At 33.7% G+C, this 14957-nt stretch overlaps 2 protein-coding genes across 3 annotated transcripts in view; one reads left to right on the top strand and one right to left on the bottom strand.

Annotated features, from left to right (window-relative positions):
• Positions 1 to 2276, bottom strand: part of LOC141325837 (arginyl-tRNA--protein transferase 1) — a 124766-nt gene extending 122490 nt beyond the window's left edge. Inside the window, exon 1 of the mRNA XM_073834567.1 lies at positions 2147 to 2276. Within this exon, the coding sequence (XP_073690668.1) occupies positions 2147 to 2246 (100 nt within the window). The 5' untranslated portion in view covers positions 2247 to 2276. The remainder of the gene's footprint in view (positions 1 to 2146) is intronic.
• A 2421-nt stretch (positions 2277 to 4697) lies between these two features.
• tmem63ba (transmembrane protein 63Ba) overlaps positions 4698 to 14957 on the top strand; it is a 49125-nt gene continuing 38865 nt past the window's right edge. For both annotated transcript variants that reach the window (XM_073833660.1, XM_073833659.1), the window contains exon 1: positions 4698 to 4917. The gene's annotated coding sequence lies outside the window, so the exon portion shown is untranslated. The remainder of the gene's footprint in view (positions 4918 to 14957) is intronic.

Genomic DNA, 14957 nt, shown 5'->3' with positions numbered 1-14957 from the left:
AACCTTAATTATTATTGTAAGTGGTCATAATGTGGAAATGTAAAAACAGGAAGCACGATATGACTGTTATTTTGGTTTCAAAATATACTGTATCTAACATTTAATAAACTTAAATTCTAATAAATGTGTCCTTGTATTCATTGCACCATAATGTTTTAGCATTAGCCTGGCATAATGCAACCTCATTGCATACATTTGAGTGAAGAGTGATAAAATCAAAGGTTTATGACAAGTCATTCACCTCAATATAGTTATACCAGTCCATCCAGCACCAGCTTTCCTGCATTTCCAAACTTATAGTAACTGTTTAGTATACTTTGCAAAGTAACATTTTGCACCACTTTAGTACGTCGCGAATAAGAGATAAAATTATATTGTTCAAACAGTCAGGATGGAACCAAAATTGACCCCATTCACAATCTCAGACTTATTGTTCATGATGCATTAGTGCACATTACTATTAATGCACTACTGCCAAGTCCAAGATAATGCATTAATGTCTTTGATTTATTGAGTTCATACTCAAACTCAAAAAAAGTCTTCATATTTTTTTAATCAAACCCTCTTATATTTCAACACCTCAGCTTTATTCTGATACGCAACACCCAGTTTACACAAATATATTTGCAATGAACAAATCAGAGCCCTGTCCAACATTATTTCTCATTCAATATCCAGTTTAACAAAAAAATGCATCAAATGTTCATACTGACTTTAAAAGATTTAAGTTTTTGCTTTCACTTTCAAATATTTTGGCAATGAATTAAACTATTCTCCTACATGGCAGAATTGAAATAGGTTATGGTGGCCTATCAGTTAAAGACGACCACTATAATAATCAAAGCATGTTGCTAATCAAACGTCCCTAAATAGTCCCGTCATGATGGCTTCCAGCCATGTAGGATTACCATCAGAGGCACGCTTTCTTCTTCCGGTCTTCCACATTATGTGGCATGGAGCAGATTACCAAATTCAGATCATCTCCAGCACGTTCATTCATAGACAAGCTTGTCCCCTATTTATACCTAACTTTCCCACGATTGCAACACAGCAGACTCGCAATCCCTGTTCATCTGCTTACGTTGCCACTTTTAGCACCAATTGTACAGTGAGCTGTCAACATGAGCATCACCATCACTATAAATGTGAATCAAGAAAGATTTTGATGTAAATTATCCAGTGGCTATAGTAAAAACAAACTGACAGTACTTATCTCCATGACCGAGACCATCAAACTTTTGCAATTCCCTTGACCATTTTTTCATTACAGATTGGGAAATACAAAAATTGATACATCTGGCCAGACTTCTGTCTGTAACTCTATAGTATAAGGGTTTTCAAACTGCAAGCAGGGGCTGCAAGGGAGCGCTATGGGGGGCATGGAAATGTTTAGATAAAATATGAAAAAGGAAAAATAAATAATTGAATAAATAAATAAAATATTTTAAAAGATTAAACATGACTAAATAAATGATCCAAAATACTATTTAAATACATAAATAAATATATAGAAGTGTTTAAATTTGGATGGGTGGTCCAGCACACAATGATAATTATATTTGGGGGTCTGTGGCATAGAAGATTGCCATTTAAACCTGTATTTGATTGCCTAAATTGTATCAAATAAGCACATAATTATCATTTTGAATACATTGTTACAACACACAGTTCCTGTAAAGATTTAAACTGTTCAACCCATTGCAAAAGCAGGACATATGAGGATATCACTGGTCCAGACATGGATGAACAAACATGACCAGGCCTCTGCTATCAAAAACACATAAAAAAAAGCATTTATAGGTTCTTTTTAAAAATACTTCTTTGAAGTTACAAACTAACACAATTCAATGAGAGGAAACGTTTGGCTGACAGCTCACAAGGTTTGCTATCCAGCACAAACACCACAGATAACGAGACCATCATGCTGTTATAATGGATTAAACAATGAAATACTGTAGGCGACCCATTTGGAACTATGTAAGTAAAACTTTAATATTATTAAGCGTCTGAACATTTGACAAATCATGCTCACCAACCGTTGAACGCTTACGTTAGTCAAACCCGGCTTCCCTAAACTGTTCTGTCAGCTCAATGAATATTTACGTTACCACCACCAGCCATCGCTATAAGATCAACATCCACTCACCGTGGGAGAAATTGCCGTTTTCATGTTTACAGTAACCGCAGCGATAGCCGTCATCTCCCCCGAAATACTCCACTATACTGTAAGATCCACCCGCTGCCATTTCCACGCTTTCTCAGCTGCGCCCAGAAACATATTAACGAACCTACTATTGGAAAGGCCTACTTTATGAATATTAATTACGCTGCATGACGTTCGACCAGTCTGGTTCTCTGATTGGTCCGACTTGCTGAAACTCCGCCGTTAGTGGGTGAGCGCTGGAATTCTAACACAGTTATTAATATTAATGAGGGTACACGATTGGACGTTCCAAAAAGACAAGGAAGCAACGTCATAGAATACACTTAATATTAATGAGCGTTTCGCCTGGAAGCACTGATCTACTGTACATGATTTCCTGTTGCGGTAAAAGCCCCATAAAAACCTATAAAACATTTATGATTCAAAACTATCGTTTTGGAAGCTTACAAAATACTGTAACTTGCCTTGTTTATATTCACACAAAAAAATACATGAAAGTGAAAAGGTTATTATGTGTTGTTTTGTGTTTACTTTATACCATGCAGCTTCACTTACCGTATGAAGCTTTACCTCCTGCATTTCCACAGTAGCCACAGCGATATCCACACTTTACACCTTTGATCTCCACTATGGAGTACATTTCTCAAGGGATCCGTCTTGCTTGCCATGCAAAACTATGACTCTGTTGTAATAAACAGGTACACTGTAAAATCCCCTTCTCCGACAACGTTGGCAGGTTGTTTATGCGCATTCAAAACATCAGGCAACACGCAGGCTGATGTAAAGTGTGATTCACATTTATGTGTGCTATAAGTTAAACTAAAAACATAGAATTGAAAACTAAATATGCATAAATGACCGAAAATGCCGTGATACGACAGCTCTACAAAAAAACGTGTTCGAAGGATGGAGTTGTTTTCATAGCCACTAGAGGGCAGTACATGCACTGTTGTGGAACATATTACTGTACAACTTTATTCAAAAGTTGAGACCCTTTTATGGATCTAATGTGAAAACTGTACATTTATGGCATTCAGCTTTTAATGTGGTGTCATCTTTTCTAAAAATCTTCGTAAAAAAAAATCGATTTTATTGTTATTTTTTCTTTGTAAATGTATCTTTTTTTTTTCTTTTTTTTTTACTTCTTGTTTTATATTACTGTTCCCAGAAGAAAATTCAATAAACAATTGTTTAAAAAAAGTTCAGATATTTTTAAAAAATATATTTTAATTTGTGCTGTCAAATGATTAATTGCATCCAAAAAAAACTGTTTTTGCTTACATAATGTGTGACCCTGGACCACAAAACCAGTCATATGTGTCAATAAATAAATAAATAAATAAGCTTTCCATTAATGTATGTTTTTTTAGGAAAGAACAATATTTGACCTAGATACAACTAATTGAAAATCTGGAATCTGAGGGTGCAAAAAAATCAAAATATTGAGAAAATCACCTTTAAAGTTGTCTAAATGAAGTTCTTAGAAATGCATATTGCTAATAAAAAATTATGTTTTAATATATTTAGAATAGAACATTTACAAAATATCTTGGAACCTGATCTTAACTTAATATCCTAATGATCTTTGGCATAAAAAGAAGAATTTATCATTTTGACCCATAACATATATTTTTGGCTATTGCTTAAAAAAAATAACCGTGCTACTTATGACTGGTTTTGTGATCCAGGGTTACATATATATGTGTACTGTGTATATTTATTATTTAATACACACACATGCATGAATATATTTAAGAAAAATATATTGTTTAAATATATTATATATATATTTATATATAATATAAATTATATAAAAATCACGTTTTTTCATTGTGCATTTCAGTTAATCTCAATTAAACTGGAGTTATAATACAGCTAACTAACACAGTAAAACACAATGAAAACATGATAACATTAAAAAAAAACAAGATTTAAAAAAATCTGTTTTTGCAAATAAACTCTTCATATATATATATATATATATATATATATATATATATATATATATATATATATATATAAACATACACAGTACACACACATATATTATGTAAACAACTTTATTTTGGATGCGATTAATTGTTTGACGGCACTAATTTTAATATTATATTTTTATTATTATTTTCACTTATTTTTTATAAATACTTTAAATCTTATATTAATCATATTTCATGTTAACTATTATATTTTTTGCACTTATTTTGTTTTGTGTATTGCGTGTAAACAAAATCATCCCAATAAAGTACTTTAAATTAAAAACAGCTGTGGAAAGAGACGTTTCCTCCAGCATTCATAACTTTTATCAGTCGATTCTTAATTTTGGTTTTAGTTGTGTGTAACAACCACCAGGTGGCAAAGTCGTTAAAAAGAACGAACGTGACCGAACCAAAAAAAAAGAACCCGAACATCAACCGAATGCGTTTCGAACGCGGAGCCGAATGTGACCGAAAGAATCCGAAGTGGGCCGATCTTGGACGACGCCCCATCTGAGAAACAGTTCGTGGGTTGCCTATCAACCGCTCATACACCGGCCCGACCCATCACAACCATGCTAGGGCTTGTTGAGTGTCAGTGTTGTACAGATGAGACACTGACTGAATGATGGACTAATCCTCGGCGTTTTGTTTTTCCGAACACTATTAAAATCGTTCTGAGGAAATACTGACCTGGAATTCCGAGATTATTACGGCTATTTTGGGATATTCCAGAAGTAGCTAGCCGAGAGCTACTTTGGCTTTAACCACTGCGGCCAGGTGAGTTACCTTAACTTGTACCATCTAAATGAAGTAGTTTACGCGTTGTCAGTCTAATAATCGTGTTGCGTAGTTTTAGTAGAAGTGAACTGCTACAAGTCGTAAATAATTTAAACAGCATGATGAGAAATCACCCCACCTGAATGGCTAACATTTCGGCTAGGGCGCATTAGCTACAGCTAACTAAGTGTTTAATTTCATTCTTAAGTATTTTAAAATTATATAATGGTACATAATTACTTGTTAAGTGTATTTAATACCGCTTAGACGTAGTAGTCTCACAGCGAGTGTGTATTTTACATGATTATGTTGATGTTAGTTGGCATGGGTTGATTAGCCTCACCTTATTTAGCTGCAGCTGTTTTTCTAAAGTCTAGTAAATGTTGTTGATGGTATTTGCTGTGGTTAATATTGAGGTACTTGGGGTGATATGTGGCATAGCTAATCTGCCGATTAGTGTCAATCCTCAACAACGTCATGACAGATTATGGTGTACTCCACTGACACACATTCCGATCCATCGGAATAGAATATGACCGGGGCTTTGTGAAGGGATCTAAAACAGAGGTTATATAATGTTCTTTTATTTTGAATTTGAGCTTTTACAATTTTAAATTTATGTTCTGTGAATATGAATACTGCATTAAACAGTCTAATAAAGGGGAAGGGTTTTGTAAGGAAATATAAATAAATAAAACTAAATAAATCAGTGAGTAAATGTGATAGAACAAAAGGTTTTATTTATTTTAAATAAACAATAGATTTAACACTATAGGACTATTATAGTGGGTAGAATAGTGTAAGTAATAGAAATGAATGATTTTCCAAATAATATGTCATATATTTACATTTTCAGAGTACAAATTAGGTCTTTAAACCTAAACATATAGCTGCATTTAAAATGAAGTGTATATATGGAAGTCACGGCATCTACAAGATGGAAAACCTCTGGTCTACACTACCAGTCAAGAGTTTTTGAACAGTAACATTTTTTATGTTTGGTCATAGGCCTCATTGATCTGATCTTATGCAACTCAGTTTTAAAGTGGAAAAATACATTATTTGTGGATAATTTTGGCAACGTTCATTAAAACTCACTGAGGCCTACGATCAGTCGGTTACTAAAAGAAATACAGCTGTGCTAATGGAAAGAAAACAAGTTGATAAAAAGATTTAATCCAAGATTTGCTAATAATATTTTGGAGCATAATGAAAAAAGTTATCTTATTTGTTAGGTTGGCATGATGTCATTTTGATAAGTGTAATAAGGTGGGGGGAAATCCCCAGAAAGTACAAGAAATGTCTACCAGTCAAAAGTTTTTTTTAATGTTTTTTAAAGAATTCTGTTCTGCTCACCAAGCCTGCGTTTATTTGATCTAAACTGCAGCAAAACCAGTAATATTGTGAAATATTTTTACTATTTAAAAGAACTGCTTTATATATGAATATATTTTAAAATGTAATTTATTCCTGTGCTCATATTTTTCCAGCATTCATTATTACTCCAGTCTTCAATGTCATATGGTCCTTCAGAAATCATTCTGATATGCTGATTTGCTGTTCAAGAAACTTTTTTTTTATTATCAATATATATATATTTTTTTTCAGGATTCTTTGAATAGAAAGATGCAAGGATGCTTTAAATTGATGATAAAGACATTTATAATGTTACAAAAGATTTCTGTTCTTCTGAACTTTCTATTAATCAAAGAAACCAGAAAAAAATTCTACTCAGCTATTTCTCAACATAATAATAATACATGTTTTCTGAGCAGCAAATCAAAATATTAGAATGTTTTTTTGAAGGATCATGCGACTAGTTAGCCTGACGAGCCAGACCCGCATAAATGTAGGGTCTGGGCACTCTCCATAGACAGGGCTCAATCGGAGGGGTGGGATAAACGGTTGTCTTTCAAACTCCCTTTCCACGCAATAGGATAGCGCTACAACCAATCAGAGCAACGAAGAAGGTAACGTAGTCAGACACATCCTTCTTTTGTAAGAACGACCTCAGTGCAGTTTCTTATTCTTTTCTCAGAGAAAAGCTTAACTTCAAGTCTTTCAGAGTGGCGGCCAAAGCCGATTTGAAAGAAAGTTGTTTGCTAGCAGCAGCCATCGCTCTATCTCTCACGGAACCAGAGAATGTCTGACGGAACTTACGGTCGCACGTCAGTCGTCATCATGTTAAACCAGCCCACCGACTCGTGATTGGCCCGGTCGATTTTGGATTTTTAGAAATCTCAAGTGAACGAAGAGTAACTAGACTGCCCTTGGAAGCAAATGTAATTTGCTGCCCTAGGGGCACGTCTAGATTCTAGGCTAGCGACTAGTAATGATGCTAAAATTCAGCTTTGAAGTCCCATAAATAAATTACATTTGAAAATATATTCAAATTAAAAAAAATCTATTATTTTAAATGGTAAAAATATTTAACAATTTTACAGTTTTGCTGTTTTAAATTTTACTGTTTTCCTTTAAAAAAAAAATACTATTCAAAAACATTTGACTGGTAGAACAAAAAATTTTTTGAAGGTGTATTACAATTTATTGGAGTATGGTTCACAAGAAAATAATTCAAAATGTCATGTTTCAGCGTAGAGAGATCAAGAAAGCATGATATTGTAGTTATATAAAAAAGAAGGTTATGTTGCTTATTGTGTGCATCTATGGCAGCTTTCATGTTTCATAACAAAATCACTTTTAACCTTTAGAGTTTTACTTGTTTTGTGCCTTGAGTTCAAGTTGTTTATTAGTATTCCTGACTTTGTGATATGTTTTAACTTTACTAAGCCTTCAATCCGCCAACTTTGATTATCCTGTGGCAAATCACTCCATTTCTGTTGTAGTAGCAGAAGGTTGCTCAATGTATTCTGCCACTGCTCTATGATCCTCACTTTTGGCCTTCGGCACAGCTTAGTGCAACGAAAATCAATATATTGAGCTCATTGGTGTCTTGGAGATGGCTTCTAGAAATTGGATACAGTTTTAAAACCGTTTCCGTGCGTTTCAAAAGGATAAAGGCTTCACTCCAAGTTTAATATTGTCTCTGGAGTCAGAATGCAGTTTACCCTTTGGGCTTGGCTGGATTTTATGAAACTGAGGAGAGCGTCAGATCTTACAAAGCTCCTTTCAAACAGGTCTTCCTCAGCAAGGCAACAACTGCTCCTGGGGTGCACCATATGTTCTGTTTGTCACACTTCAAATCCTGTGTTCTCCCAGATGAGAATGTACAGTTTGTATGGTATAGCAAACAAGATTCAAATGTACTTTCTCCATGTGAGCCCTAGTATTGTTGCCCTCAGGCTTTGGTTTGGTTTATTAGTAGTCAATGGCAGTTACTGATATCAAGAGCCCAGGGTGAAAGACTGACCACGCTCTATTAGCTTTGAATTCACTACTTTTTGGAAGCATAAATGATTGTAATTTTAACAGTAAATGACATAAAATAGCTACTATTACAGTTACAAATGGGACATAAAATACTGTTAACGTTTTTTTTGTTAGTGACTAGTCACATTTAAAGTTATAGTGGGAAAAACTTTCATTCATCATTTGGCTTTCTCTTTACCACCTGTTTTTATGGTGTTTGTCAGTATTCAAACAGTTACAAAACAGATAGTTTAGTACTGGTTTATCAGTAATCTGCCATTGAAAATGTTCCCGGTCAAAAATCTCTCATGCTGTTATCACCAAATCTTTTTGTCAGTTTGTCTTTTTTAATTCACTCAGGTTTTCTATTTCTCTTTGAAACTGTTTGGTCATATGCCTCATTTATCTGAGCTTATGCAACTCCGTTTTAAAATGGAAAAAAGCATTATTAGTGGATAATTTTGGCAGTCTCACTCAAAAACTGAGGTGCGTAAGCTCACTGAGGCCTACGATCAGTCAGTTAATAAAAGAAATACAACACCTGTGCTAATGGAAAGAAAACAAGTTGCTAAAAAGATTTAATCCAAGATTTGCTAATAATATTTAGAAGCATAACGAAAAAAATAAAAGAAGTTATCTTACTTGTTAGTAGGGCTGGGCCGATAAACGATATCATATCGAATCGCGATAAAATGTATGTTAATAACGATGATAGGCTCTAGACATTTTTTGCTCGATATGGATTAATCTAAGAGCCAATCACACAGTAGAAATATGCGACAACAGCCAATCAGCGTACAGCGTGCGTGTGCACGTCAAAGTACAAAGTTCATTTCCTACCGCACTTTGCGAAGCAAACTTAACACCAGGACGACAAAAAAAAGAGAGGAAGCAGCGACGAAAGTGAAACTAACTTCGAGTTATTATCCAAAGATGTTGAAATTGACGACAAAAAAGGTAGCACGAATTCCGTTATATAAGTGGTTTGGCTACATGAAAAATGACTCTTAGCTCAGCTGAGAGTTTGGCGCGATTGTTAAAACTGAAACCGAAAAGAAAAAAAACGCACGCGCATTCAAAAGCAATTTTAATCCCCCCAATGCACGCAAATTAGGCTACATGACATATCTAGGCTGTTATTTGTATGTAGGCTATGATTGGTTGTGTTTGTCTATAGCTCTGTATCATGCTTGAAATATCCGTCTCTATTTGCACTTTGAATATTTAGAGAGTAGCCTACTTAGATTATGGCTGAATTGTCTGCACTTAATACGATTAAGAAAGAACCGTGTCGTATTTTTTTGTTATTTATACTGTAGATTGTTTCAAAATGCAGTGGTTGCCTCTAATTTAAATAGCTCAACCTATAATAGAGAAAATAAACAATTGTGTTAATAATAATAATAATAAATAAATAAATAATTGTGTTACAAATTATGTTTTTACAATAATTTTATGTTTACATTTTGTACATTTACTCTCATTTACCATACTCTGTCACAACTTTTATTTTTTTAATTTATTTTAGTAAGTTGTTTTAATTTTTAAGGCCAAATCTGTAATCTGTTTTTGTTAATAAACTATACTTTAAATGTAATTTAATGAACCCTTTCCTTTTTGTGGCTTTAGTCATTGTTGGGATACTATTTTAAAGCTGGCAACATCAACAGCTTATATCGAAATATATATCGTTATCGTTCAATATGGGAAAAAAATTATCGAGATTACATTTTTGCCATATCGCCCAGCCCTACTTGTTAGGTTGGCAAGTCATTTTGACAAGTGTAATAAGGTGGGGGAAAAAACCCAGAAAGTACAAAACTTTTTTGGGAAGTTGTTATACCCTGTGTGAGCAAATGTAGTGAGTTTTAGTCCAATGCAATAACATTAATTAGCATTTTTGTGAAAAAGAAAACTTCTCCTGGTCCAAAGAACCAGAACACAACTTACAAGGTGCTTAGAGTACTTGAATCTGACTTTTTGAAAATTGAATTGTTGAAAGACAATGTATCTATGAAATAACTGTTTAATTTTCTCAATAAGCACAATAAGCTTTTCACACAAAATTCACACAATTCAGCAAACATCATGCCTTTTTCTCTTATTCGGTTAATGTTAGAAAATAATCGAGCTAAGCTAGTAGCTGTAAACATGGCTGAAGAGGAATAGATGAACCAAATCAATTGAGTCATTTATGCTGGAACTGCTCCGATTGATTCAAACTCGTCACTTCGATCATTCATTTCAAGCGATTTACTAGCAAAAACCAAATCGAATTAAAAGAGCCATTCTTTTTCGAATTTCAACATTGCTTTTAAGGGTTTTAAAAAGCATGTAGTAATGGGTAAAATAAGATTTTCGAAACTCTGAATCAGTTAAACCATTGCATGATTGTGATGATTGTGAATCAGTTGATTCAGATCGGGACTTCAGAGTGCGGTATTGTGAATCATTTAATTTAGATTGGAAACTGGTTTGTGAATCATTTCACAAATTGAATGATTCACATCAAATGATTTGAGTTCCAATCTAAATCAAATAATTCACAATATGCAAATTTCAGATCTAAGTCAAATGATTTGTGATCTGTGATCCGAGTCCTGGTCTGAAATGATGGTACGCAAATCATCATTCAGATTGGGACTTCAGAGCATGGATCGCAAATCTAGATTTAGAATTAGATTTAGATCAGAAATTCAGAGTGCGGATCATTTACTTCGGAAAGGGATTTAGGAGCAATTTTACGCATATGTTTTTCAGCTTTTTTTTTTTACTTAATAGAAAAAAATCAAATCATTAAGGCAACAGTTATAAAAACCAAACTAAAGAAAAAAGAATAAGTATACACAAATACAAATCCCTTAAGAAATTTGAAAATGACTAAATTCAGCTCATAAATCGCTCTGGCCAATATTTTAATTTATCACTGCTCTTTATAGTGCAGTGTTTCAGAAAAGGGCATATAGGGCCAGATTTACTAACAGCTTGCACCAGCGCAAACCATCTTTTATTCTTGCAGAGTTATTTTTGCACCTGATCTCATTGAATATGCATTTTTTAGGAGTTTTCATTTTTAGACGGCAAAAAATTTATGGAAAAAGAGAAATTAAAATGAATCACACAACGTGATTTACTATTGTTTTCACTCTGCAAATTACTGGTATTTGCACCTTTATTTAACGTTTAAAAAAGCATGTCTTAAAGCAGACATAATTTGCCCTGCTCTTGGTAAATTGCACTGGTCATTATGGAAATGATCTTTAATGTGCGCACTGTCACTAAATCACACAAAGATTTTTCCCCTCCCATCTGCCCTGTTTAGTAAATCTGGCCCATAGTCTCTGTAATAGAATTATCTTTGTGTTGCTGTGACCATAATTTCAACTGAAAAATGTGACCACTGCCAGTATCTCATAATTGTACTGTTCCTGTATTGATTTCTGTTTGGTTGTATTTCAGTGTTTCATATTTTTAATACCTGAAATACTTCAGAGGACTGTGTGTGATATAGGCATATCCACCATCACATCCTTCAACTTTTATCTGTCATTTCCTGTCCTATTTATTTGAACAGGGTTCACTGAACATCTAAATGATTCTAATGAGAATCATTTTCACAAAAAATGAGACACAATTGCATTCAGACAGAAGAGACATAAGTAGGGATGCACAGAAATAAAAATTCTTAGCCACAGCCAAACAAAATTACACGCAAAAGCCGATTTTTCTTGTTTTTCCACCATGTATTTTGCCAATTTTTTTCACCATTGTATAAATTAAATAGGCAATATTTACTTTTTACAGTTTTGTTTTGCTTTTTAAAGAAAAAATTAGTTTGCGCCTCTATTTGATCGCGTCACGTCATTGTTCGGTATAATTTATTCGCCCTTTTTGCTTTTTATATATTAAAGACCTTTTTTTTTTTTTTTGCTATTTTCCTGCGAATAATTTCGGTTGCCGAACATTCTGTGCATCCCTAGACATAAGGAGGTGGCATATAGGGTTATTGATTCCGATTCTGATTCTGCTTATCGATTCCGATTCTTATCGATTCCTAAAACCGATTCCAATAAGATAAAACAATCCATTAAAAAATTTAAAGTCAAACATTTAGATGTCAAACACATTTATTTTGTCTTTTGCCTATGGTTTTACCAAAACATTCCACAGAAAAAGACAACTAGACTAATATATATTTCAAATATTAAATTGTTAAAGACAAGTAATAAAGTAGGAACGAACAAATCAATTAGCAATAGCATAAATGAATAAAACTGAACAAATGTCAGGTACAGAAATTAAAATCAAAGTTTAAAAACACTGCATAGTTTTCTTTCATAAATAAAATATTGATTAATCCTCATTAAACTTACAAAAGATATTCAGTCAGTTAATGATTTTCATTTGTTCTTTGATTAACAATGACAGGCGGCACGTTTATTAGACTGCTGTCTCTTTAACACCGAATACAGATCTAAAAATGTTACACATGTGTTTTCTATCTCATCTGTTTACGTTCACTTAAAGGGGTCCCATTATGCTCTTTTACAAAGTCTTTATTTTGTTTTGGGGGTGCACTAGAACATGCTCTCATGTGAAAAATGCATTATTTTACACCTAATTTACATTATTACAATATCTTTCTTCCCAGGCTGGCACAAATGGCTCGATTAGTTCAGGGTTTGATGAAGGTCCACCTTCTGAAAAACTAAATGTATTGTGATTGGTTAGCAATCCCACTGTGTTGCGTTTGGCGAACAGCTTAGACTGCGTATCAGTCCTGCCACAGCAAGTCCCCTGTACAACTGCGCAAACTAGATTAAATTGATTATGTTACAAATATGGATATTTTTCTTACAAAAACACATCGGATCGCTAAAGGAGGCTTTTACTGAGGCTTTTAAACACTGTAGTCCAAAGGAGCCGTTCAAAATTTTAAATGGAGTGGACTTTGAGATTTGTACCTTTGTAGATGTTTTTTATGTCCAAACATACACACCACACACTGGCTAAAATTCAAAAGGTGAAAAAGCATAATAGGACCCCTTTAAAGACCCAAAAACACTGTTTATGATGATATACTGACGTATTTCGTACATACTGCTCAATAAATGTGAACGTGAAGTAGGGCTGGGCGATAAAACGATAACGATATATATCGCGATAGACACGTGATCGATATCAATAAAAAATGTGTTCGATAAAACGTTTATTTTGTATTCTTCGTCGGCCCGCCCAGCCCCCCTTTAACGTCCAGTTAATTTTATTTTCTATAGTGCCAGATCACAATAGAAGTTAAGGTTATCTTTCCTACAGAACGGGTCCTTGTTGTTGTATTAAACAAACTAAATAGCCTTATGTTATTTATCTTATTTACACGACGGCATGTCATTTCTGTCTCTACATGATCGCGCGTTTACAATGTCTCCTCACAGACGGGATCGCGGACTCCATTCATAAAAACGGACTTTACTGTAGGGCGGAATGCCGCGGAATTCGTCGATTTTTTGATTACTAAATCAAAAGTTGGTCTGTTAATTAATTCAAATCGCGATATGGACTAGTGTCTGTGAAAACTGAAATGCAAAAAGACCGTTTCAATAAGAATCCTGCATGTTCCGTTTGCCTCTATATGTATGAATGGAGGAGACGCGCTTTATTTTCCCTGCATGCATACTGCACACGTGACGCTCCCGCTAATTTTTGGCCTTTTTATCTCACATGAACAGACAAACTCCAATAAATACATCTCCAAAGCTGCTGTGAGTGTCACTTTTTGTCAATTTTACCGTTTCATTAGTGAAACCAGCTTCATACTGTATACAGACTGAAACTTCTTGGCAACCTGTCAAAATAAAAGTACGGTTTAACATGTAACAGAACAGTATTAGTCTTGTATTCCTTTGTAATGTAGGCTATAATGTAGGTGTTTATATGTTCACATTTAAATAATTTACATAAAACAATATATATGATAAAAAATAAAAAGTAAAATAAAAAAGAGTCACCACTTAATTGCTGAAAAAATACTATTATTATTAAACCTTTTTTTAACTGAATATAATTTCTTTCATGTATTAATTTTAACAGTAAAGCTCCGTTTATTTAAATTTTTTCAAAATAAATCAGTGATTTTAGCTTTCATTTGATTATCAGAGAAATTAAAACAAGAATTTCTGAAAAAGCAAAAGATTGTAGGGCCCTATTGTTCAAAATGTTAAGTTTTGGACTTATTTTTTCACTGAAATAAATGTTTTTGTTATTACACAAAGTAGGCTAAAGTACCGGGAAAGAAGTAACATTGGCTACTGGCAATCAAAAATCTGTGCAGCAAAAAATATTATCAGCCAAGTACTTTGCAACAACCTCTGACCTGTGGTCAAGCCGTACTTCTGGGCCATACATTAGCTTGACCATTTACTTCATTGACAATGAATTGAATTGAGGATTAAGAGATAATTAAGTGTATATTGTGACTTTAGACTTATGTTTACATTTTAATTATTTGTGTTTTCCATGGTTGTTGACATTTCCCTCTTAATAACTGAGGGGATTATGATCAGAGGCAGGTTAAGTTTAAAATAAAAATGTTTGAATGTAATATATTTTTCTCCTGGTCCTTATTTTAAATGGGTCATAAACAATATCAATAATTATCGATATCGACCGAT

The sequence above is a fragment of the Garra rufa genome, chromosome 2 (genome assembly GCF_049309525.1).
Source record: "Garra rufa chromosome 2, GarRuf1.0, whole genome shotgun sequence".
NCBI classification, from domain to species: domain Eukaryota; kingdom Metazoa; phylum Chordata; class Actinopteri; order Cypriniformes; family Cyprinidae; genus Garra; species Garra rufa.
This window is presented reverse-complemented; position numbering and strand designations above follow the sequence as displayed.